The 23949-nt window shown below is 41.8% G+C and overlaps 1 protein-coding gene and 1 pseudogene across 1 annotated transcript in view; one reads left to right on the forward strand and one right to left on the reverse strand.

Annotated features, from left to right (window-relative positions):
* Positions 1 to 15697, forward strand: part of THUMPD3 (THUMP domain containing 3) — a 35164-nt gene extending 19467 nt beyond the window's left edge. Inside the window, exons 8-10 of the mRNA XM_012471220.2 lie at positions 8807 to 8917; positions 10155 to 10278; positions 10462 to 15697. Coding sequence (XP_012326643.2) covers positions 8807 to 8917; positions 10155 to 10278; positions 10462 to 10614 — 388 coding nt within the window. The 3' untranslated portion in view covers positions 10615 to 15697. The remainder of the gene's footprint in view (positions 1 to 8806; positions 8918 to 10154; positions 10279 to 10461) is intronic.
* LOC105730181 (uncharacterized) lies at positions 14585 to 23230 on the reverse strand (annotated as a pseudogene).
* Positions 23231 to 23949: the final 719 nt, after the last annotated feature.

Genomic DNA, 23949 nt, shown 5'->3' on the forward strand with positions numbered 1-23949 from the left:
ACCTATATGTGGCATTTCTCCCCATGCTATCTCTCCCCAACTCCCCACCCCCCGCTGTCCCCCCGCCACTCCCCCCAACAGACCCCAGTGTATAGTGCTCCCCTCGCTGTGTTCGTGTGTTCCCATTGTTCAACATCCGTCTGTGAGTGAGAACATGCCGTGTTTGATTTTGTGTTCTTGTGTCAGTTTGCTGAGAATGATGGTTTCCAGGTTCATCCATGTCCCTACAAAGGACGCGAACTCATCGTTTTTGATGGCTGCATAATATTCCATGGTGTATATGTGCCACATTTTTCCTGTACAGTCTATCATCGATGGGCATTTGGGTTGGTTCCAGGTCTTTGCTGTTGTAAACTGTGCTGCAATGAACATTCGTGTGTATGTGTCCTTATAGTAGAACGATTTATAATTTTTTGGATATATACCCAGTAATGGGATTGCTGGGTCAAATGGAATTTCTATTTCTAGGTCCTTGAGGAATCGCCACACTGTCTTCCACAATGGTTGACCTAATTTACACTCCCACCAACAGTGTAAAAGTGTTCCTATTTCTCCACATCCTCTCCAGCATCTGTCGTCTCCAGATTTTTTAATGATCGCCGTTCTAACTGGCGTGAGATGGTATCTCAATGTAGTTTTGATTTGCATTTCTCTAATGACCAGTGATGATGAGCATTTTTTCATATGCTTGTTGGCCTCATATATGTCTTCTTTTGTAAAGTATCTGTTCGTATCCTTCGCCCACTTTTGAATGGGCTTGTTTGTTTTTTTCTTGTAAATCTGTTTTAGTTCGTTGTAAATTCTGGATATCAGCCCTTTGTCAGATGGGTAGGCTGCAAAAATTTTGTCTCATTCTGTTGGTTGCCGATTCACTCTATTGACTGTTTCTTTTGCCGTGCAGAAGCTGTGGAGTTTGATTAGGTCCCATTTGTCTATTTTGTCTTTTGTTGCCAATGCTTTTGGTGTTTTGGCCATGAAGTCCTTGCCTATGCCTATGCACTGAATGGTTTTGCCTAGGTTTTCTTCTAGGGTTTTTATGGTGTTAGGTCTTATGTTTAAGTCTTTAATCCATCTGGACTCAATTTTAGTGTAAGGTGTCAGGAAGGGGTCGAGTTTCTGCTTTCTGCATATGGCTAGCCAGTTTTCCCAACACCACTTATTAAACAGGGAATCCTTTCCCCATTGCTTGTTTTTTTCAGGTTTGTCAAAGATCAGATGGTTGTAGATATGTTGTGTTGCCTCCGAGGCCTCTGTTCTGTTCCATTGGTCTATATCTCTGTTTTGGTACCAGTACCATGCTGTTTTGATTACTGTAGCCTTGTAGTATAGTTTGATGTCCGGTAGTGTGATGCCTCCCGCTTTGTTCTTTTTGCTTAGATTTTACTTGGCTATGCGGGCTCTCTTTTGGTTCCATATGAAGTTTAAGGTAGTTTTTTCCAGTTCTGTGAAGAAGGTCATTGGTAGCTTGATGGGGATAGCGTTGAATCTGTAAATTACTTTGGGCAGTATGGCCATTTTCATGATACTGATTCTTCCTAACCATGAACATGGAATGTTTCTCCATCTGTTTGTGTCCTCTCTTATTTCGTTGAGCAGTGGTTTGTAGTTCTCCTTGAAGAGGTCCTTTACGTTCCTTGTTAGTTGTATTCCTAGGTATTTTATTCTCTTTGTAGCAATTGTGAACGGCAGTTTATTCTTGATTTGGCTCTCTTTAAGTCTGTTATTGGTGTATAGGAATGCTTGTGATTTTTGCACATTGATTTTGTATCCTGAGACTTTGCTGAAGTTGCTTATCGGTTTCAGGAGATTTTGGGCTGAGATGATAGGGTCTTCTAGATATACAATCATGTCGTCTGCAAATAGAGACAATTTGACTTCCTCCTTTCCTAATTGAATACCCTTTATTTCTTTTTCTTGCCTGATTGCTCTGACTAGAACTTCCAGTACTATATTGAATAGGAGTGGTGAGAGAGGGCATCCTTGTCTAGTGCCAGATTTCAAAGGGAATGCTTCCAGTTTTTTCCCATTCAGTATGACATTGGCTGTTGGTTTGTCATAAATAGCTTTTATTATTTTGAGATAGTTCCGTCAATACCTAGTTTATTGAGGGTTTTTAGCATAAAGGGCTGTTGAATTTTGTCAAAGGCCTTCTTTGCATCAATTGAGATAATCATGTGGTTTTTGTCTTTGGTTCTGTTTATGTGGTGAATTATATTTATAGACTTGCGTATGTTGAACCAGCCTTGAATCCCCAGGATGAATCCTACTTGATCATGGTGGATAAGCTTTTTGATGTGCTGTTGCAGTCGGCTTGCCAATATTTTATTGAAGATTTTTGCATCTATGTTCATCATGGATATTGGCCTGTAGTTTTCTTTTCTTGTTGAGTCTCTGCCGGGTTTTGGTATCAGGATGATGTTGGTCTCATAAATTGATTTGGGAAGGATTCCCTCTTTTTGGATTATTTGGAATAGTTTCAGAAGGAATGGTACCAGTTCCTCTTTGTATATCTGGTAGAATTCAGCTGTGAACCCATCTGGACCTGGGCTTTTTTTGGGTGGTAGGCTCTTAATTGCTGCCTTGACTTCAGACCTTGTTATTGGTCTATTCAGGGTTTTGACTTCTTCCTGGTTTAGGCTTGGGAAGAGGCAACTGTCCAGGAATTTATCCATTTCTTCCAGGTTTTCTAGTTTATGTGCATAGAATTGTTTGTAATAATCTCTGATGATGGTTTGAATTTCTGTGGCATCGGTGGTGATATCCCCTTTATCATTTTTTATTGCATCTATTTGGCTATTCTCTCTTTTCTTTTTTATTAATCTGGCTAGTGGTCTGTCTATTTTGTTGATCTTTTCAAAAAACCAGCTCCTGGATTTATTGATTTTTTGAAGAGTTTTTCGTGTCTCTATCTCCTTCACTTCTGCTCTGATCTTAGTTATTACTTGTCTTCTGCTAGGTTTTGAGTTGTTTTGATCTTGCTCCTCTAGCTCTTTCAATTTTGATGATAGAGTGTCAATTTTAGATCTCTCCTTGCTTCTCATGTGGGCACTTATTGCTATATATTTTCCTCTAGAGACTGCTTTAAATGTGTCCCAGAGATTCTGGTATGTGGTGTCTTCGTTCTCGTTGGTTTCGAAGAACATCTTTATTTCTGCTTTCATTGTTTATCTAGTCAACATTCAAGAGAAAGTTGTTCAGTTTCCATGAAGCTGTGTGGTTCTGGGTTGGTTTCTGAATTCTGAGTTCTAACTTGATTGCACTGTGGTCTGAGAGACTGTTTGTTATGGTTTCCATTCTTTTGCATTTGCTGAGGAGTGATTTACTTCCAATTATGTGGTCAGTTTTAGAGTAGGTGTGATGTGGTGCTGAGAAGAATGTATATTCTGTGGATTTGGGGTGGAGAGTTCTGTAAATGTCTATTAGGTTTGCTTGGTCCAGGTCTGAGTTCAAGTCCTGGATCTCCTTGTTAATTTTCTGTCTCGTTGATCTGTCTAATATTGACAATGGTGTGTTGAAGTCTCCCACTATTACTGTGTGGGAGTCTAAGTCTCTTTGTAAGTCATTAAGAACTTGCCTTATGTATCTGGGTGCTCCTGTATTAGGTGCATATATATTTAGGATCGTTAGCTCTTCTTGTTGCATTGATCCTTTTACCATTATGTACTGTCCTTCTTTGTCTCTTTTGATCTTTGTTGCTTTAAAGTCGGTTTTATCAGAGATGAGAATTGCAACTCCTGCTTTTTTTTGCTCTCCATTTGCTTGGTAAATCTTCCTCCATCCCTTTATTTTGAGCCTTTGTGTATCCTTGCATGTGAGATGGGTTTCCTGGATACAGCACACTGATGGGTTTTGGCTTTTTATCCAATTTGCCAGTCTGTGTCTTTTGATTGGGGCATTTAGTCCATTTACTTTTAGGGTTAATATTGTTATGTGTGAATTTGATCCTGCCATTTTGATGCTAGCCGGCTGTTTTGCCCGTTGGTTGATGCAGATTCTTCATTGCGTTGATGCTCTTTACCATTTTATGTGTTTTTGGAGTGGCTGGTACTGGTTGTTCTTTTCTATGTGTAGTGCCTCTTTCAGGAGCTCTTGTAAAGCCGGTCTGGTGGTGATGAAATCTCTGAGTACTTGCTTGTTCACAAAGGATTTTATTTTTCCTTCACTTATGAAGCTTAGTTTGGCTGGATATGAAATTCTGGGTTGAAAGTTCTTTTCTTTAAGGATGTTGAATATCGGCCCCCACTGTCTTCTGGCTTGTAGGGTTTCTGCTGAGAGATCTGCTGTGAGTCTGATGGGCTTCCCTTTGTGGGTAACCTGACCTTTCTCTCTGGCTGCACTTAGTATTTTCTCCTTCATTTCAACCCTGGTGAATCTGACAATTATGTGCCTTGGGGTTGCTCTTCTTGAGGAATATTTTTGTGGTGTTCTCTGTATTTCCTGGACTTGAATATTGGCCCGCCTTGCTAGGTTGGGGAAGTTTTCCTGGATAATACCCTGAAGAGTATTTTCCAGCTTGGATTCATTCTCTTCATCACGTTCAGGTACACCTATCAAACGTAGATTAGGTCTTTTCACATAGTCCCATATTTCTTGTTGACTTTGTTAATTCCTTTTTACCCTGTTTTCTCTAATCTTGCCTTCTAATTTTATTTCATTGAGTTGATCTTCAACCTCTGATATCCTTTCTTCTGCTTGGTCAATTCGGCTGTTGAAACTTGTGCATGCTTCGCGAAGTTCTCGTGTTGTGTTTTTTAGCTCCATCAATTCACTTATATTTCTCTCTAAGTTGTCCATTCTCATTAGCATTTCGTCAAATATTTTTTCAAGGTTCTTAGTTTCTTTGCATTGGGTTAGAACATGTTCTTTTAGCTCATGGAAGTTTCTTATTATCCACTTTCTGAAGGCTGATTCTGTCATTTCATCACACTCATTCTCCATCCAGTCTTGTTCCCTTGCTGGTGAGGAGTTTGTGATCCCTTGTAGGAGGAGAGGTGTTCTGGTTTCGGGTGTTTTCATCCTTTTTGCGCTGGTTTCTTCCCATCTTTGTGGATTTATCCACCTGTCAGCTTTGTAGTTGTTGACTTTCTGATTGGGTCTCTGAGTGGACGTCCTGTTTGTTGTTGATGAAGTTATTTCTGTTTCTTAGTTTTCCTTTTAACTGTCTGGGCTCTCTGCTGTAGGACTGCTGAGGTCCACTCCAGGCCCTGTTTGCCTGGGGATCACTTGCAGCAGCTGCCGAACAGTAAAGGTTGCTACCAGTTTCTTCTTCTGCTTTGTCCCAGAAGGATACCTGCCAAATGTCAGTCTGAGCTCTCCTTTATGAGGTGACTCTTTGGATATATGGGGTTCAGGGAGCTGCTTGAGGAAACAGTCTGTCCTTTATGTTATATTAGGTGCTGAGCTGTGAGCCCTGTTGTTCATTCAGAGCTGCTGGGCCAGTAAATTTAAGTCTACAGCAGCAGGACTCATAGCCCCCCTTTTTTTTTCCCAGGTGTTCTGTCCCAGGGAGTTAGGGCTTTATGAGTTTCCACTGTACTGCTGCCTTTTTTTTTTCTTCAGGGCTGCCCTGCTCACAAGGAGGCAGCCTAGTCACTCTCAGCCTGCAGAGGCCTTGCTGAGCTGCTGTGGGCTCCGCCCAGCTGCCGTGTGAACTTCCCTGCAGTCCTGTTTATATGGGTGTAGTTAGAACTGCCTCAGGAACGGTCGCCCGCCTCTGTACTGATGGACTCTCTCTGTAATGGTGAGTTGCCTCGGCAACTGCAGGCTGCCCCAGGAATGGTGGACTGTCTCTGTAGTGGTAGAGTGCCTCCGTAATGGCAGACGCCCCTCCCCTACAGAGCTGGACCGTCCCAGGTTCAGCTGTGCTTGCTGTGAAAGTCTCAACCCAGAGCGTTTCTAATTGCTGTTTTTTTGTTTTTGTTTTTGTTTTTGTGGGGGTGGGACCAGCCGGGCCTGATCACCTGGCTCCCTGCCTCAGAGCCTTTTGTTTTTTAGTTGAACGGTCAGCTCTCTACCAGGTGACCTGGTCGCCTGTTCAATAGGCGCCAGGATCTGTGTGATTTCCCTTGCGGTGACCCACTGCGCCAGCTGAAACCGTGGCTCTGAGATTCGTGGTGCTTTTTTTGCCCGGGAATCTCCTGGCCTGGCTCCCTGTTTCAGCTCCCCTTGCTGGCTAAGAGGGGACACAGTCTTATTTACTGTGCACTGGGAACTGCTGCGCCAGGGCACAGGCAAAACAGCCGCGCCGGCCAAAACAGCCGCCCTGGCGACCCATGGTGCTCCTCCGCCTGGGAATCTCCTGATCTGTGGGCAGTAAAAATCCGTCTGGAAATGTGGCATCCACTCACCCTCTGCGCTTTCACTCAGACCTGGAATCCTGAGCTGCTCCTAACCGGCCATCTTAGATCTCTCTTAAAAGATTTCTTAGCATCTTTTTGGCTGCGAGAATCACTTTTTACATTGACTTTATGAAGTAATACTCCCAGTGCATTGTGACCTCATCATAACCCAAATGAATAAACTGTGAGACTCCATTTACATTTTTAAAGTTTATTGAAAAAAATTTATATTTTAAAAACATTAATTATAATTTCCCCACCATATGCAGCTTTTCATATCTGTCTTATTAATATCTTTCCCCCCACATATTGGAAGAATATTCTATAGATTCATTTTAATTTCACAAAATTTTAAACTTTATATTTTTACATAGTCTTCTTTTTTGCTGTGGGGACAGGGTCTCATTTTGTCACCCAGGCTAGAGTGCAGTGGCATAATCATGGCTCACTATTGTCTCAACCTACTGGCCTCAAGCAGTCCTCCTCCCTCGGCCTCCCTAGTAGCTAGGAATACAGGCAAGTGCTACCGTGCCCAGCTAATTTTTTAAACTCTGTAGAGATGGGGTTCTTGCTGTTTTGTCCAGGCTGATGTCAAACTGCTGGCCTTGAGATCCTCCCGCTTCAGCCTTCCAAAATGCTGGGATTAGAGGCATGAGTCACCACACCCAGACCATAGTCTTTTTAAGTCACTATATAAATTCCATCTTATAGAAATGCTACAATTTATATAGCCTCTTCTTTATTTTTGTTACTTTCTAAGTCATTGGTTATATATTTTTCTCTCTGATCTAATTTCTTAGGACAGTGCTTTTCAAACATTAGTGTACATATGAATCACCTGGGGGTACTGTTAACACAGATCTGATTCAGTAGTTTGGAATGGGACCCAAGAGTCTGCATCTTCCAGGAAACTCCTTTCAATTTTCTTAAATACTAATTTATTTTATTGTGATGAATTAATTTTGAATGGTTGTTTCATGGAGTTTCTTTGAGCTTAGTATATGGCCAGTCTTTTTTAATTCAAACTGATGAACATTTAAACTTTTCTAGCTTCTGAATATTTTATCTTGTTTGTACCTACACTTTTTGTCTGTTCAACCTATACATTTCTATCCATTTTACTTTTGTTTTTAATATGTTTTGCCTTATGCTTTGTTTTGTGCAGTTATTGATATGCGGTTATAATACATATTTTATACATACCTTTAAAAATTATGTATTGATTGCCTTTATTGCATTTTTTTCTTAAATTCTTCATTAAATGTCAATTAAATCCTTAATTTCTGCTGATAACCTTTGACTTACCTTCAGTTCCTAACCTGTGCATTATTTTGTTTTCTTAAACCGGTTGCTTTGCCTTAATGGGGAGGATTTAAATCCTTTGTATTTATTATTATTCATTGTCTTCTGTAATCTATATTTACCTTAACTGTTTTCTTAGTCTTGTTTTATATAGCATGGTCCATATATTTCCTTTTGTTTTTTCATCTTAAAACAATGATTTATATATTTACCAATTTTGCATATCTGTTTTTCTTTTAAGGTCTCCTGTTATTACTAAATAGTTTTACAAACTTTATTCTTCACATAAGTCACCCCATAATGTAATTTACTGCCTTGGCTGTTTTTTGTTTTTTTATTTTTGAGACAAAGAGTCTCACTCTGTCACTAGGCTGGAGTGCAGTGGGGTCATCTTGGCTCACTTGTAACCTCTGCCTCCTGGGTTCAAGCTCTTCTCCTGCCTCAGACTCCCAAGTAGCTGGGACTACAGCATGCTCCACCATGCCTGGCTAATATTTGTATTTTTAGTAGAGATGAGGTTTCCCCATGTTGGTCAGGCTGGTCTTGAACTCCTAACCTCATGATCTTCCTGCCTTGGCCTCCCAAAGTGCTGGGATTTCAGGCATGAGCCACCACGCCCGGTCTGCGACATCGTTTTTAAAGTTGCCTTTTGCAGTTCTCTTTGTATTACAATCATATATCCAGTTTGTTCTTTTTTCTTTTTTGAGATGGGGTCTTGCTCTGTCACCCAGGCTGGAGTACAGCAGCACAATCCTAGCTCACCACGGCTTTCAACTCCTGGGCCCAAGTGATCCTCCCACCTTAAGCCTCCTGAGTAGCTGGGATTATAGGCGTGTGTCACCATGCCTTGCTAACTTTTTTTAAAAAAGTTTTTTAGAGATGAAGTCTCACTATGTTGTTCAGCTGGTCTCAAATTCCTGGACTCCAATGATAATCCCGCTTCAGCCCCTCAAAGTGCTGAGATTATAGGCATGAACCACCGTGCCCAGCCTGACCTTCTGTTTTTTATCTTCATGCCACTTCTTAAATTTTGAATAGGTTGATGTTATCACTGATAGTCTTAGCATTTTATATTTTGCCGTAGCAATCTCTTTTCAAAAAAAAAAATTGTTTTAACAATTTTATGCTTCATAATATGTAGAAGCACCTTTCCTCTGTCCCCACAGCAAACCATCCTGGGGCTTGCCCATAGATGCTGTTCAATGGGATATCTGCAATCTGCCATTGAGAACTGGCTCTGTGGATATTATTGTAACAGATTTGCCATTTGGAAAAAGGTGAGAACTGGTTGGGTTTTTAAAATAAGTTTTACTTTCACTCGTTATACTAGTACCTGCTTGTCTTCTAAACACGTCATTATTTTCCTTGTTCTTATTCTAAGTCAGGAAAAAAAAAAAATTTAATTTTAGCAGACTTAGCAGAGGTATTTTTCACTAAACATTATGATGGATTCACCCATTATGTTTCTTCTGAGAACTCTCAGGAATGTATTAACTACATTTTGAATCCTGACCATCATAGGAGGTTCTTTTTGTTTGTTTTTTGAGACAGAGTCTTGCTCTATCGCCAGGCGCCAGGCTGGAGTGCAGTGGCGCGATCTCGACTCACTGCAACCTCCGCCTCCCAGGTTCAAGCAATTCTCCCGCCTCAGCCTCCCGAGTAGCTGAGACTACAGATGTGCGCCAACATACTCAGCTAATTTTTATATTTTTAGTAGAGACGAGGTTTCACTATGTTGGCCAAGATGGTCTCGATCTCTTGACCTCGTGATCTGCCCGCTTTAGCCTCCCAAAGTGCTGAGATTACAGGTGTGAGCCACCATGCCCGGCCTAGGAGGTTCATTTTTAAATTACCTGTAATTCACTTTTTAGCCCATTCTTGAATTACATATTTTACACAAAAAGGTGGTGGAAGACTTGATTCTGATTGTTTCTCAACATAATTTTTTTTTTTGAGACAGAGTCTCTTCTGTCACCCAGGCTAGAGTGCAGTGGCACGATCTTGGCTCACTGTAACCTCCACTTCCCAGGTTCAAGCGATTCTCCTGCCTCGGTCTCTTGAGTAGCTGGGATTACAGGCATGTGCCATCACGCCCGGCCAATTTTTGTATTTTTAGTAGTGATGGGTTTCACCATGTTGGCCAAGTTAGTCTCGAACTCCTGACCTCAGGTGATCCACCCACCTCAGCCTCCCAAACTGCTGGGATTACAGGCATGAGCCACCACACCGGGCCTAAATGATTGCTGATCACTTGTTTGGTTTATAGTTTGACTGCTTATTATACTCACTAAGAGGGCAATTTATATAACTGACATAGTTGTCCAAAAAAATTTTTGATTCAGCATTCTAAGCAGTTTACCAACTCAGCTCATTTCACTGACATGTAATGGCAAAGTTCTGGTTTCTAAAAATACAGCTATTTTTCAAGCCTCAGGATGCATGAAACTGTTTTAATATGGTCCTTCGATTTTGTATCTTTTGCAAGTGTTTGACTCATTAGATCTTCTATTATAGGATAGGATCCAAGAAGAGAAACTGGAACCTTTATCCAGCTTGCCTACGGGAGATGAGCCGTGTCTGCACACCTACCACAGGCCGAGCTGTACTACTTACTCAAGACACAAAGTGCTTTACCAAGGTGCTATACAATTAGCTCAAAATCTCAGCCTGTGACAACTTTCAGATCTTTTTTAGATTTGTGGATGTTGGTTTGGATAGGATTTTTCTCTTCCCCTGAGGTTTCTTACCTGGCAGCTAAGAATCCTGGTTGGTGTAAAAGTAGATTGTCAACCTAATTTTTATACTTTTTGTATGTACACAGGCATTATCTGGAATGCGACATGTATGGCGAAAGGTGGATACAGTCTGGGTGAACGTTGGTGGTCTTCGTGCTGCAGTTTATGTTCTGTTACGTACACCTGAAGCTTTTGTTCATCCTTCAGAACAAGATGGAGAAAGAGGAACTCTTTGGTAATGCAAAGAATGAAGATGACTAATAGTACTTGTACTTCCCACCACTGGAAATGTTAGCATAAAGAACTCAGAGAGAAAAATAGTATTAACAAAAGTGCAGTCTGCACTCTTTAAACTTGTTCAGGGCTCTTCGTTCTGGTTAGCAAAAGGTGTGAATGTAATGTGATGGAATTGAAAAGTTTTACATGCCAGGAACAGTGGCTCACGCCTGTAATCCCAGGCCTCTGTAGGCGCATCACCTGAGGTTGAGTTCGAGACCAGCCTGGACAACATCGCAAAACCCCGTCTCTACTAAAAATATAAAAATTAACCAGATGTGGTCGGCAGGCGCCTGTAATCCCAGCTACTCAGGAGACTGCAGCTGGAGAATCGCTGGAACCCAGGAGGCAGAAGTTGGAGGGAGCCGAGATCACTCCGACAAGAGCGAAACTCCGTCTCAAAAGTTTTATAAGAAAGCAAAGCTTCTCCTTGAAGCTCTTTTGAAATGATAGCTTAATTTTGCTTAAAATACTTTAATGATGCTTAGTGAAAAGCCCACAAAAGTTCTCTGAGATTGGGGTTTAGAACATTTTATTTTCAGGCTTTATAGCCTATTTTCCATTGTCAAGTGCAAAACCACCCTGGCCCAAAGGAAAGGCAAAGAACATAATTACATCTTAGGCCAATTTCACTGCCTTTTGCAGCTTTGCTAATCCAGTTGCTTAAGTTCTTTACCTCAAACTCAAGAAATGAAGCATTATTACATTTTGTGAATGGTGCTCAGCCTCTAGGACGAAATCTCGTAAGACCTATAGGAAAGTTTACTATCTGCCTTAAAGTATCCATCTATTATTCAGATTAATACATAGAACTAAAATAGAGGTCTAGGAATTATCAAAGGGACTGCAGATATTGTTAGTATAGAACATTTCTACTTGTATATAACACATACATTGATAGACGGGGTATGGGACCAACAAACCAAATTAAAATTTTTTTTCAGTATGCTAAGGTGTGTGTTGCTTTTCAAAACCAAGCACAAGCCTCTCAAAGTATTTATTTGTTGGCTAGTTTATTAAACAGCCAAGAGAAAAAAACTGATCTTTGAAAAACTTTAATTTGGGAGTTATGTGAGTTTGTTATTTTCTCCTGGATCACTATTCACATTTAATTGCTTTTCCATTTGCAACAAGCCCTTCTTGAGAGTTTTGTGGAAAATCGTGCTTCCCTGGGACAAAGAGTAGTTGATGGTTTATGTGAAACTCATCATAGTATTCAGTTGATTTTGGAGCATCTGGCTGCATTCAGCATAGATTTTCAGTATCCTATTAGTCTTTTAATAGTTCTACTCATAATACTTTTTGATACCTCCATTGCGAATAAAAGGACACAATACTTTCTTCCTTTGAAAGCAGAATTCACCTTAGCAGCACAGCCAGCAATCCTCATCCGGTTTCTCCGATCTACCCCATACTTCATAATGAATTGGAAATAAGATGTTTATGAAGGTTTTATGTCCTAGACTGGCCTTTTCAGCAGCATCAGAATTCACAGCTGCTTTACTTATGGGCCAAACACAAAACTTTTCACCTAATGAAAGAAACCATTTAAATCTGAAATTAAGTAACCCACAGAATCAGGAAGTTCAAGGACCATGTCTGTTTCCACCACGATGTATTTTTTTTTTTTTTTTTACTAAATGCCTGGTATCATATCTGCCAGAGTGGGCATTTGTTGAACAAATATTTTGGCATATTAGTTTTTAAGGAAGTAATTTTTTGCTTGACTCATCATAACTTTAATCCTTTTAAATACTAAAAAGTTTTGCAAGACTGATAGATACAAGTATGTAGGGGGCAATAGTTTGCCATCTTTTTTCCTAATATAGTGTTTTGCAATCTGGCAACTAGCATAGGCAATGGGCTGCGGGCAGGATTCAGAAGGCCTGGAGTTACATGTGACACTGCCACCTATTCATTGTGTGACCTTGGTTTTACCCTTCGAACTGTGTCTCCTGGACTAAAGGAATGTGAAAAGATGGAGAAAGGAATCTGTAATCTGAACATGGAATGGCTGAGTTACAGACCAGACATGTTGGGAATGAAAAATATATTCAAGGGGAAAAAATGTAAACATTGAAAAATATTTTACAAATCTAATTGGGTAAGAAAGATAGTTACCTCCCAATACTAGAGTGTACCAAAGTGCTCAAAAGGGGAACATTTGTTTACCCTTACTTTTCTTTAAAAAATGGGAGTTTAGGAAATTCTGCTGTAACTGTAGGCCCAATGTCAGATAGGACTGAGGTTAAGTTGAAGACTGAAAAAGGAAAGATTTGGAAATATCTTTGGGCCCTCAAGTACATTGAAGCCTGTAAGTCCTTCATATTCATTAATAAGGTAGGCATAGAAAAAAGATAGCAAAAAAGTATCACATTGCTTATGAAAGGCTTCCCTATCACCCCTTAATTCTTTTTATCCTAGGCGAACATGTTTGTTAATGAGTTAGTTAACAATGGTGAAGTTGAGGAAATCTGCTTCCTGTCCTAGCATGCCCACTATCCCAGCCATTCAGGTTTAATACCAAGAGTCACTTTAACTCCATGAGGTCATTTGACAGTTACTTATTTGTATGTGTGTTGTGCTAGAGTAGTCATTTCTTAAACTTTGTGGCCGCAGAGAATTCTTCACATTCTAAAAAACTGAGGGCCCCAGATCACTTTTTTACCATGTTAGAAACTTTATTACAGTTACAAATGCAATAATATTTTAGTGTTGTATTTTTAAAAAAAATAATTAGGTGGGCCTGGCACAGTGGCTCACACATGTAATCCTGGCACTTTGGGAGGCTGAGGCGGGCAGATCACCTGAGGTCAGGAGTTGAAGACCACCCTGGCCAACATGATGAAACCCTGGCTAACATGATGAAACCCTGTCTCTATTAAAAATATAAAAATTAGCCAGGCATGCTAGTGTGTGCCTGTAGTCCCAGCTACACGAGAGGCTGATGTAGGAGAACTGCCTGAACCCATGAGGCAGAGGTTGCAGTGAGCCAAGATCACGCCACTGCACTCTAGCCTGGGTGACAGAGCAAGACTCTGCCTCAAGAAAATACATATCACATTCAATATCACTATCTCATTAAGTATTGGGAAGCTGTCAAGTTCCTGATACTAGGCACAAATTTTCCCAAAATTCTGATTTTTGACTCAGAGTTTGGATTTTATTATTGAAAACAATTGCTGCCAGTTGTTAAGACTCCCAAGGAAATAATAGATAATTCAGCTTACATAACCATTTCAAAAAGTTAGATACTCAAAGGTCTAAATTTAACAACAAAATGTCACTGCTTTCACAAGGACATTTCATGAGTGCAGCTGTTTTTTTTTCTTTTGTGGGGGTCCACACCACAAATGCATGGCAGTGAAGAATAACTTATAGTTTGGTGCTGCCTCAGTTTCTGCCGGGGTGCCTGAAGTTTTACCTACTGTTGCCTTATCACCATTCTTACAAATGTCAACATATAGTTTAGGATACACCATGAGATTTTAAAAAGTTATTCCACACTCGCATTATTTCAGGACATGTGTTTCTTGCCAAGCTTTCACATAAAAGTATCTTTAGTTGATGCTGATGCCTGGCAAATACAAGCCAACTAACAAGTCCAGCCACGTTCACACACACATCCATTTATAAAATATAAGCATAGTCAGTCCATAGCCTCAGGTTCTCCATCTGCAGATTGAAACAAATGTGCTTGAAAATATTTGAGAAAAAAATATAACAATACAAACATAAATACGCAATGTAACAACTGTTTACACAGCATTTACACTGTATGAAGTATAAAAAATCTGGAAATGATTTAAAGTATATGGGAAGATGTGTTGTATGCAAACACAGTGCCATTTTATATAAGGGTTTTGGTGTTCTTGGCAAACAGCCGGCAAGGGACAAATGTATACTTCTATAGATATTAACTCAGAATCCATGTCTGCACACACATCTTTAATGACTTATTGCTGTATCACTCAACAGTAGCACTACTGTGATCTTTTACTTACACTTTCTCTAGCAGAGACAGCAATGTGAAACTTACAGTTTTTCAGCTATTGTGTATGTTTCTATAGTATTACAAAGTAACTTATCCTTTAAGATACTTAGGTAACTTGTTCAAACATTTCTAGCTTCAAACCTGGTTTTTCTTTTCAGTAGCAGCATACCTGCATTAAAAAATACTCAGTACCACCTAAAATGCAATTAAAAAAAAAAAAAAGGGTAAACTATTTGAAGAAGAAAAAAAAAAACTCAATACCTTACCAAAAAAAAGCCATCTGAAGGATTGGTTTCAAAATGATGCCACAACACACGTGGCACCAACACTATTTAAAATCATTCCATTCCCATCTCTAAAAAAATTTCTGGCTGGGTACGGTGGCTCATGCCTGTTAACCCAACATTTTGGGAGGCCCAAAGCAAGAGGACCACTCACGGCTAGGAGTTGAAGACTAGCCTGAACCACATGGCAAGATCCTGTCTCAAAAAAAATTTTTTTTTTCAATTTTTTTAAAAGCCCAGGCTTGGTGGTGCATGCCTATAGTTCCAGCTACTCAGGAGGTTGAGATAGGAGGATTGCTTGAGCCCAAGAGTTTCAGGATGTAGTTCACCATGAGGGCACCTGTGAACAGCTACTGCACTGCAGCCTGGGCAACATAGCAAAACCTCAATCTCCAGAAAGACAAAAGAACAAAATTATGCTACTACAGACATGGTAAGGTAAATATCTACAAAGCAGAAAGACAGGTTTCATATTTCTATTAGTTTTTTGTTAGTCCTTCCAAATCAATCTTGTTTTTCTAGCATTTAGTATACAGATGGTATAGCTGAGAAGTACTTTTTAAGCCAATTAGATTTATTTTAGCTAAAGTTATTAAATTCTAAAGTTGTAAAATTTTTAATTTTGGGTATTTTGGGAAAATATTTAAACCATTGCAAACAACACAACAAAAATATACTTCTTATATTCATGCTTAGGCACAAAGACTATAGTATTTTAAAATAACAATTGCACAATATTGAGGTTGCAAAGATTACTGAAGGCATAACCTAGTGAGTTATTTCTAAAAATGAGAAAAGGGGAAAAAACTAATTTCTAAAAAGTATGCATACCTAAACCTACCTAACCACACCTTAGAAAATTCAAGTATAGCACCATTCATTAACATCAATGAGGATGTCATCACACATCATGTAGCCTCTGAACACTGAGAGAATGAGTGAAAAAGGGAAGCATCTTGCTATCATGAAAACAGTTTTGACCTCGCAGACCTCTCTGAGCTTAGGCAACGGATAAAGCCATAAGCATTGTCCTGCTGTCAAGGAGCAACCTAAAGTAGGGAAAAAAACAAAATTACAATTATTATTTACAATTGTGAGAAGAGCTTTTGACAACATTCAAATGGAGGATACAGTATAGTAGGGGTGAGGGTATCAAGGAAGGTTTCCTTGAGAAGTGATGTTTTGAGACCATTTTCTCTACTCAATAATTGACATTTGGTTCCTGAATCCTTTAACCTCCTTCCATTTTTACAGTTAATCCAAATTTATTACCTCATGTCTACACTACTGTAAGAGTACCAACCACCTAAGTGGTCTCTCTGCTTTCAAATCTCTCCATCCCTACAATCCATCCGATATCCTACAGCCAGATTAAACTCCCTAAAAGAATGTTTCCATCAGATAAAGGTATACAAGCTAGTTAGGAATACAAATCATCACTCACAGCTGAGTTTGAATCCCTAGCCCTAAATTTACTGGTGTTATCTATGGGAAAATTGCTCAAACTCTGAGCCTTAGTTTCCTACTCTGTAAAATGGAGTTTTATATATAAGGAACATACTAAATACACAGGTATACCTCAGAAACACTGCAGGCTCAATCCCAGAGCACTACAATAAAGCAAGTCTCATGAATTTGTTGGTTTCCCAATGCTTCGTTTAAGTTATGGTTACACTATACCATAGTTTTAAAAGTAAACAATAGTATTATGTGTAATTGATAAATACTCCACTGCTAAAAAATGCTAACAATCTTTTTGCTGCTGGAGGGTCCTGCATCAATGTTAATGATGGCTACTGACTCATCAGGGTGGTGCTTGTTGAAGATTGGGATGGCTGTGGCAATTTCTTAAGACAATGAAGTTTGCTACACTGACTTCCTTTCACAAGACTTCATCTGTTTGATAGCATGATAGCATTTTACCCACAGAAGAACTTTTTTTTTCTTTTTTGTTTGTTTTTGAGACAAGGTCTCTGTCCCCCAGGCTGGAGTGCAGTGGCGACATCTTGGCTCACTCCAACCTATGCCTCCTGGGTTCAAGAGATTCTCCTGCCTCAGCCTCCCAAGTAGGTAGGACTACAGGAGTGCACTACCACACCTGGCTAATTTTGGTAGACACGGGGTTTCACCACGTTGGCCAGGCTGGTCTTGAACTCCTGACCTCAAGTGATCCATCCACCTGCCTCAGTCTCACAAAGTGCTAGGATTACAGGTGTGAACAACCACACCCAGCCAGTAGAACTTACTTAAAAATTGAAGTCAACTCTCTCACACCCTGGCACTGCTTTATCAACTAGGTTTCTGTTATATCCTATATCGTTTGTTGTCATTTTAACAATGTTCACAGCAACTTCACCAGTAGATTCCATATCAGGAAACCACTTTCTTTGCTCATCCCTAAGAAGCAACTCCTCATCCATTCAAACTTGATCATGAGATTGCAGCAATTCAGTCACTTCTTCAACCCTCTACTTCTAGTTCTCTTGCTATTTCCACCACACCTGCAGTTACAGGTGTCTTGTGCACAAAAGGCATTCAATAACTATTATTAGTTCATTTCTTCTATCTATGTTTCCATTAGCTTTTGCCTATAGTATTCACTAGAGTATGTTACCATTATTTGTTATAGTAGGCAATACCTCCATCTGAAATTCAATTTTAAATCAAGGTCAGTAAAAAGAGAAAAGGCTGTAAAGACTGTTGACTGAGTTTACCAAAATCCATAAACTAGAGGTGAGGTAAGTTAGGTGATTAAATAACAATTCTGTAAACATGATTTGAAACTATGTTAGTAGGAAAAGCCAGTTACATAAGTTTAAAAAAGAAAAAAAAAACCAAACCAGAAAACGAAAGGTGACTGATGACTGAGCTCTAGGAAAAAAGTTGGAAAGTAGGATTATTAAATGTAACCATGACTGAGATAAAAATCAGAGGCAGGAAGTCTTTCTTGTCACTAAGAAAGTACACTCCATAACAGAACAAAGAATTCATTAGGTTTAACCCTGGTCTAGATAAACCAAAACTATTTGATTCAACGCTCACTAACACTTCTCTAATAATCCAATATATTATCTAATCTCAAGAATAGAGAGTCATGGACAAGAAAAAAAGTCTTCTTGAGAAGTATGCCCTCTAATATAAACTAGTATGCCACTAAGTTAGCAACCTGCAAAGTCCAACACCACCAGACTTTTGGATTTGTGACCTAACAAGGTGCTCTACAACTAACTTAACAGTCATACTAGTGTTGCAAAACAGAATTATATAATTACACCAAGCCCCCATTCACAAAAAATATATGGAAGTAACCTATCTAGTTTAACTTTTGCAAATCTAACACACACACACATTAGCCCTCACAAAACCTTCACCACCTTTCTCATGCAAGTACAAGTGTGTAATATACCTAATAAATTTGCCTTACAAGTGTAGGAAGTAGTATGTAACTACTTGAAAAGGAGATAGGTAGCTGGTTAATTTAAACAAAAAGCCCAAGGAAGTAAAGCACAGGAAGAGGCTAATTGCAATGGTTAGTACAGGAAACCCAAAGAAGTGAATGATGGGATAGATGTATTCAGAGACCAGGAGGCATCAGTTTCTTCTATGAATAGAATATTAGGAGACTTGAGGTAGGTTAAATGTGACCCTGAAGTCTCTCCCGAAAAGGAGCCTTGTTGATATGTTTTGTGAGCTTAACTATTACATGAGAATCAATTTCACATATAAACCAACAAAACTAACATTTTTTGAGCTCCCAGCTCTGTGCTTAGGCACTGAGGAGTGAAAAATCGCTTTCCTTAAGGACTGCAATTAAGCAGGAGAAACTAAAAATAAGGTGAACTTCTCTTGTTTGAAAATGTATTTCAACATTCCTTGTTCAAAAAAAAAAAACCTGACCTGCAAGTTTCCAAAAATATTAATTACTATTCCTCTTTGCCTTTCAAAATGTTTTCCCATTTTATTTTTTAGGGGGAAGAAAAAACAGGTCATTTGAGAAAAAAATTGAGGGACACATACTGTACAATTGATAAGAATTTCTCTGAAAAAAAATTTTTTTTTTTTTTGAGACAGTTTCGCTCTTGTGACCCGGGCTGGAGTGCAATGGTGCGATCTCGGCTCACCAACCTCCGCCTCCTGGGTTCAGGCAATTATTCTGCTTCAGCCTCCTGAGTAGCTGAGATTATAGGCACGTGCCACCACGCCCAGCTAATTTTTGTATTTTTAGTAGAGACGGGGTTTCACCATGTTGACCAGGATGGTCTTGATCTCTTGACCTCGTGATCCGCCCACCTCGGCCTCCCAAAGTGCTGGGATTACAGGCGTGAGCCACCGCGCCCGGCCCTTCTCTAAAATTTTAATCATTTTTGGCATGTAAATAGGGATACTATAGCCCTAGGGTTCTATCTGAGTAAGCAAATGAACTTGAAAAGATACCGAATTACACTGCCTGCCCTGTGGGGTTCCACCTTCCCCAAAAGAATTCAGCATCTTCGGTGATCTGGGAATCTGCATTAAGTAAGACAACTCTCTCTGCACACAGGAGGTTTGAAGACCACTGACCCAAGGGTCTTATTTTCTAAAGAGAAACTTTAAATTAAAATGTATTTTTAAAAGGATACTCAATGGCCCAGGGCAGTGACTCACGCCTGTAATCCCAGGACCTTGGGAGGCTTAGGCAGGAAGATAACTTAAGCCCAGGAGTCCCAACCTGCACAGCACAAGAAAACCCATCTCTACAAAAAAACACACAAAAACTGGGCATGGAAGCATGTGCTTGTAGTCCCAGGTACTCAGGAGGCTGAGGCAGGAGGATCACTTGAGCCCAAGAAGTCAAGGCTGTGTGAGTCATGATCACACCATTGCACTCCAGACTGGGTGACAGCGTAAGACTCCGTCTCAAAAATAAATAATTAATTAATTAAAATGTGTAAGATACTGTATTAGCACATAAAAAGCATTTGGTGTTAAAATGTTGGTATTAATTTATAATTCCTCAGGATAAAACTTAGTACTGTTTTATATAACTGAAGACATGATGCTTAGGGCTCCTCCAATCCAGTGTTTCCCAGAAGTGAAAACGTATAGGACTGAAATTTAGGGCTGGGTTCATTTATATCAGAGAGACCTATTCCTCATTAAAGTTGTTATATTTAATTATGTAACTCCTATAACAGTTTAATGGAATCTCGCCCCCCTAAAATTCATTATGCTTTTTCTTTTTCTTTTTTTTGAAATCCAAACTCATTAACACTTGCTTTCTCAACACATTGTTGTCCAAGGCAGGCACATCTTAAAAAATGGTTGGATTTGGCATTCAGCTAAATTCATAAAAAGTAAAATGAAACAAGCAGTTAAATAAAATTTAATGGGCCAAAGAGCTTCAGGTTTTATTTCCTTACTGCTCAGTACAAAGAGAGAACAATCAATGTCCATGTATCCTGTAATCCACAGAACAAGTCTATGGCTACAGCTACACTGTCCATAGTTGCAATTTAAATTAGATAAAAAATAAAAATTCACTTCTTTATTCCTACCAGCCACTTTTCCAATGCTCAAGATGAATAAAATGTCAAACCATAAAGACATTTACATGTCGCTCACTCCATTTACTTAGGGTTGGCTAGACATTAGAGTATACCAGGAGCTCAGGAGTACAAGATACAAGAAACTGTCTCCTCATAAAGCTCAGAATAGTTAAGATAATTTAAATCATCAATGACAACAACCTGAGAAGTACTATGAGTCATGCAGTACAAACTGCTCAGAAGTCAGGAGAAAACTGCTTTTTTAATAGGGGAGGCTTGGCTCATAGGACAACAGACTGTGAAAGGCATGACCTAAGGGGAGACGGGATGACATTAGAATCTGCAGGATTAGAAGCAGCGAGGGTAGCATTCCAGAAAGAACCACCCCACTGACAATGCCTCTATGATTTGGGTAACTGCAATGTATTCCATGTGACTTCAGGAGAGAGGTAATGTTTGTGTAATACGTGGAAAACAGTAAAAAATGAAAAAGCTGTTAAATTGAGTTAAGTCTATCCAGGGGCTTTGTGCATCACATTCACAAGGGCAGAATTCATCCTATAAACCAGGGGTGTCCAATCTTTTGGCTTCCCTGGGCCACACTGCAAGAACTGTCTTGGGCCACACATAAAGGATGGCTGAAGAGCCCCCCCAAAAACAAAACGCTCGCAAAAAAATCTCTCTAACTTTAAGAAACTTTACGAATTTCTGTTGGGCCGCATTCAAAGCTGTCCTGGGTCCCATGCGGCCTGCGGCTTGGACAATTTGCTGTAAATTTCAGGTTTTTCTTTTACAAGGAATGTTGAAATATACAAGCAAGTAAAGGAGTTTACTCCATTACAATACAAACCAGTAATGGAGTTTCATCTGTCATTTTCATGCTCTAACTTCCTTCAAGACAATCTTCCTGGCAAGATGTAAGATGGATCAGAAGATAACACTAAACAGAGACAGCAATTTGGAAGCTATCGTACTGGCATCTGAGCTCAGTTACTAACTGATGAGACCAGAAATGAAGGGATGGCTCAAGAGGTATTTAGAGGAAGAGAAAAGGAGATGCTACCTAACCTCAGGTCCAATTCTCTGTAAAGCAGTAGTCAAGAGCACCTGGACTGTGAAGAGGGTCGGGGTAGAATCCCAGCAAAGGAAAAAGGATAAAATTTAAATCAAGGTAAACATTCAAGAACGTGAACTAGGGAGGAATAAAAGCGCTGATGGGTAAGAGTCAAGCCCCAGCTCAAGCTTTAATTTGTGGTGGAACCAATCTGTCTGGTTTCATGAATCACCAGGCTACCCAAGATCGAGAGAGAAAGCCAGCAATATGTCTGAATACTGGATAAGCAAGTACAACAAATGGAAAATGGGATCAATGTATGAGTGAGAGTTGCTAAGATGCCTGGTAGGGATGCAGAGGGGAGAGCCTGGGGAGAGAGGTGGAGGGAGGGAAGCACTCGTTTCTGAAGCAAAGGCTAAAATTTTTCCATTAAGATTTAATCTGATGCTATACTTTGGTAGTGCAGCAAGTGGTCTCAAATGGTGTAAAACTCAGGTGATCATGCCTTAATTTATCTCTATTTCTAGAAAAATATTCCAAAAACGATCTTAAGTAGTGATAATCTGCAGTCTCGTCGCGTAAAATCAGCCCCGGGTGAATGCCTAGGCTCCATTTCCCTACCCCACCCTTATTACAATAACCTCCACACCAACTCGAGTCCGTGGGAAGATAAGCCGCCTCGCCCCTCAAATCTTACACCTGCTCACTCTGCTGCAGGGCAACGCCCAGGTACCAAGCTAGCCCCTTTAAGCCTAGGCAAAAGAATCCCGCCCATAATCGAGAAGCGACTCGACATGGAGACGATGACGAGATCAAGGGGGGGCTGGAGGACGGAGGGAGGGATTCTTCCAGGCCCAGGGCGGTCCTTAGAAGACCGGAGGCAGCAGAGAACTCCCATAAAGGTATTGCGGCACTCCCCGCCCCCTGCCCAGAAGGGTGCGGCCTTCTCTCCGCCTCCTCCACCGCAGCTCCCTCAGGATTGCAGCTCGCGCCGGTATTTGGAAACCAAGCGCCTCCCACCTACAAACCAGCCGGACCGACCCCCGCTCCTCCCCTACCCCCACGAGTGCCCGTAGCAAGTTGGGCTTGTCTCGCCCTTCAGGCAGTGGGCATCAGGGGCGGAACTGCGGCCGCCGCCATCCATGAATCTCTGCCGGCAGCCCGCCCCCGCCTCCAGCGCGCGCTTCCTGCCACGTTGCGCAGGGGCGCGGGGCCAGACACTGCGGCGCTGGGCCTCGTGGAGGACCGTACCAATGCCCGCCTCCCCGCCACCCCCGCGCCCCGCGCAGTGGTTTCGCTCATGTGGGACTCGAGCCAGTAGCATGAGCCCGGTCCCCCAGCTTCGGCATCCAATCAGGTGTCGAAGGCAAGCAGGCGGCGGGTAAACCGACTCCCCCGAAGTTAGGGGAGGGTGAGAGAGGACGCCCACGCCGGAGCCACTTTCACTGACCCTCCCCTCCCGAAGCGGGAAGCCGGCCGCACCCGCACACCCAACGTCTCCCCACCCCATCTACCTACCCGCCCCACCCAGGGGGCAACGCGAGGGTCGCTAGGTGGCTGCGCACTCCCGACGCTGTAACTGACAGGCGCTTTACTCCAACCAGAATACGCCATTTGTGTTTTCACACACGGCGGGAGGAAAAGCGGCCAATCAGCGACAAGAGGCAAGCCGGAAGCGCCCCTCCCTCCGCGAGAATAATGGCTCCGTCCGGTTTTGAGCATGTTCCGCTCCCTTCTCCCTCCCCCTCCGGTTGCCACAGGGCGAGCCTCGCGCCCGCCCGCATCCAACCACCCCTTTCTCTCCCAGCGTAACAAACATTATGTTCCCAAACATTATGTTCCCGGGGGAAAAGCAACCCCCGCAAGCCACCAGTCGGTCACCCCAGCCACCCATCCCCCCCAGTCCACCGCACCTCCCCTCCCACCAGAGTTCCGCTCCCCTACCTAGCCGAGGCTCTCTGAGGAGCCGGAGCCCCAGAGCACAGCCTCTTCTCTAGGCGGCCCCGGCGGCTTCCCCTGATTGGCGGCGAGCGGACCAATGGGTGCGAGGCGGTGGGCGGAGAGGCCAATGGCGCGGCGGGAGGGGGCGTGTCCCGGGTGCCCCTGGCGCCGGCGCTGGGAATCCCCGTGCGGTCAGTGGCGTTTCCGCTCGGGCAGCGGGCTGAGTGAGCTGCCGCCGCCGCCGCCGCCGCCGCTGCCGGGGGAGGGGCGGCCGCCGCCCGCCTGCGCTCAGAGACTCACGCAGCCCCAGTCCCGCCAGTCCGCGAACACAGTAGTGCTGGCCCTCCTCTTTCCCTGGCCCTCCCCCCTCCCCGCCTTTGGTTCGCTCCGCCTTTCTGCCCCCCCCACCCCCACCTCACGGGTACGGGCCATTCCCGGCCAGGAAACGCCGTGGCGCCGCGTTGGGCCTAACTCGAGTCCTGCCGCCTCCCGGGAGTGCC

This window comes from Aotus nancymaae, unplaced genomic scaffold, assembly GCF_030222135.1.
Source record: "Aotus nancymaae isolate 86718 unplaced genomic scaffold, 86718_ANA_hifiasm-v0.15.2.pri h1tg000046l, whole genome shotgun sequence".
In the NCBI taxonomy this organism is placed as follows: Eukaryota; Metazoa; Chordata; class Mammalia; order Primates; family Aotidae; genus Aotus; species Aotus nancymaae.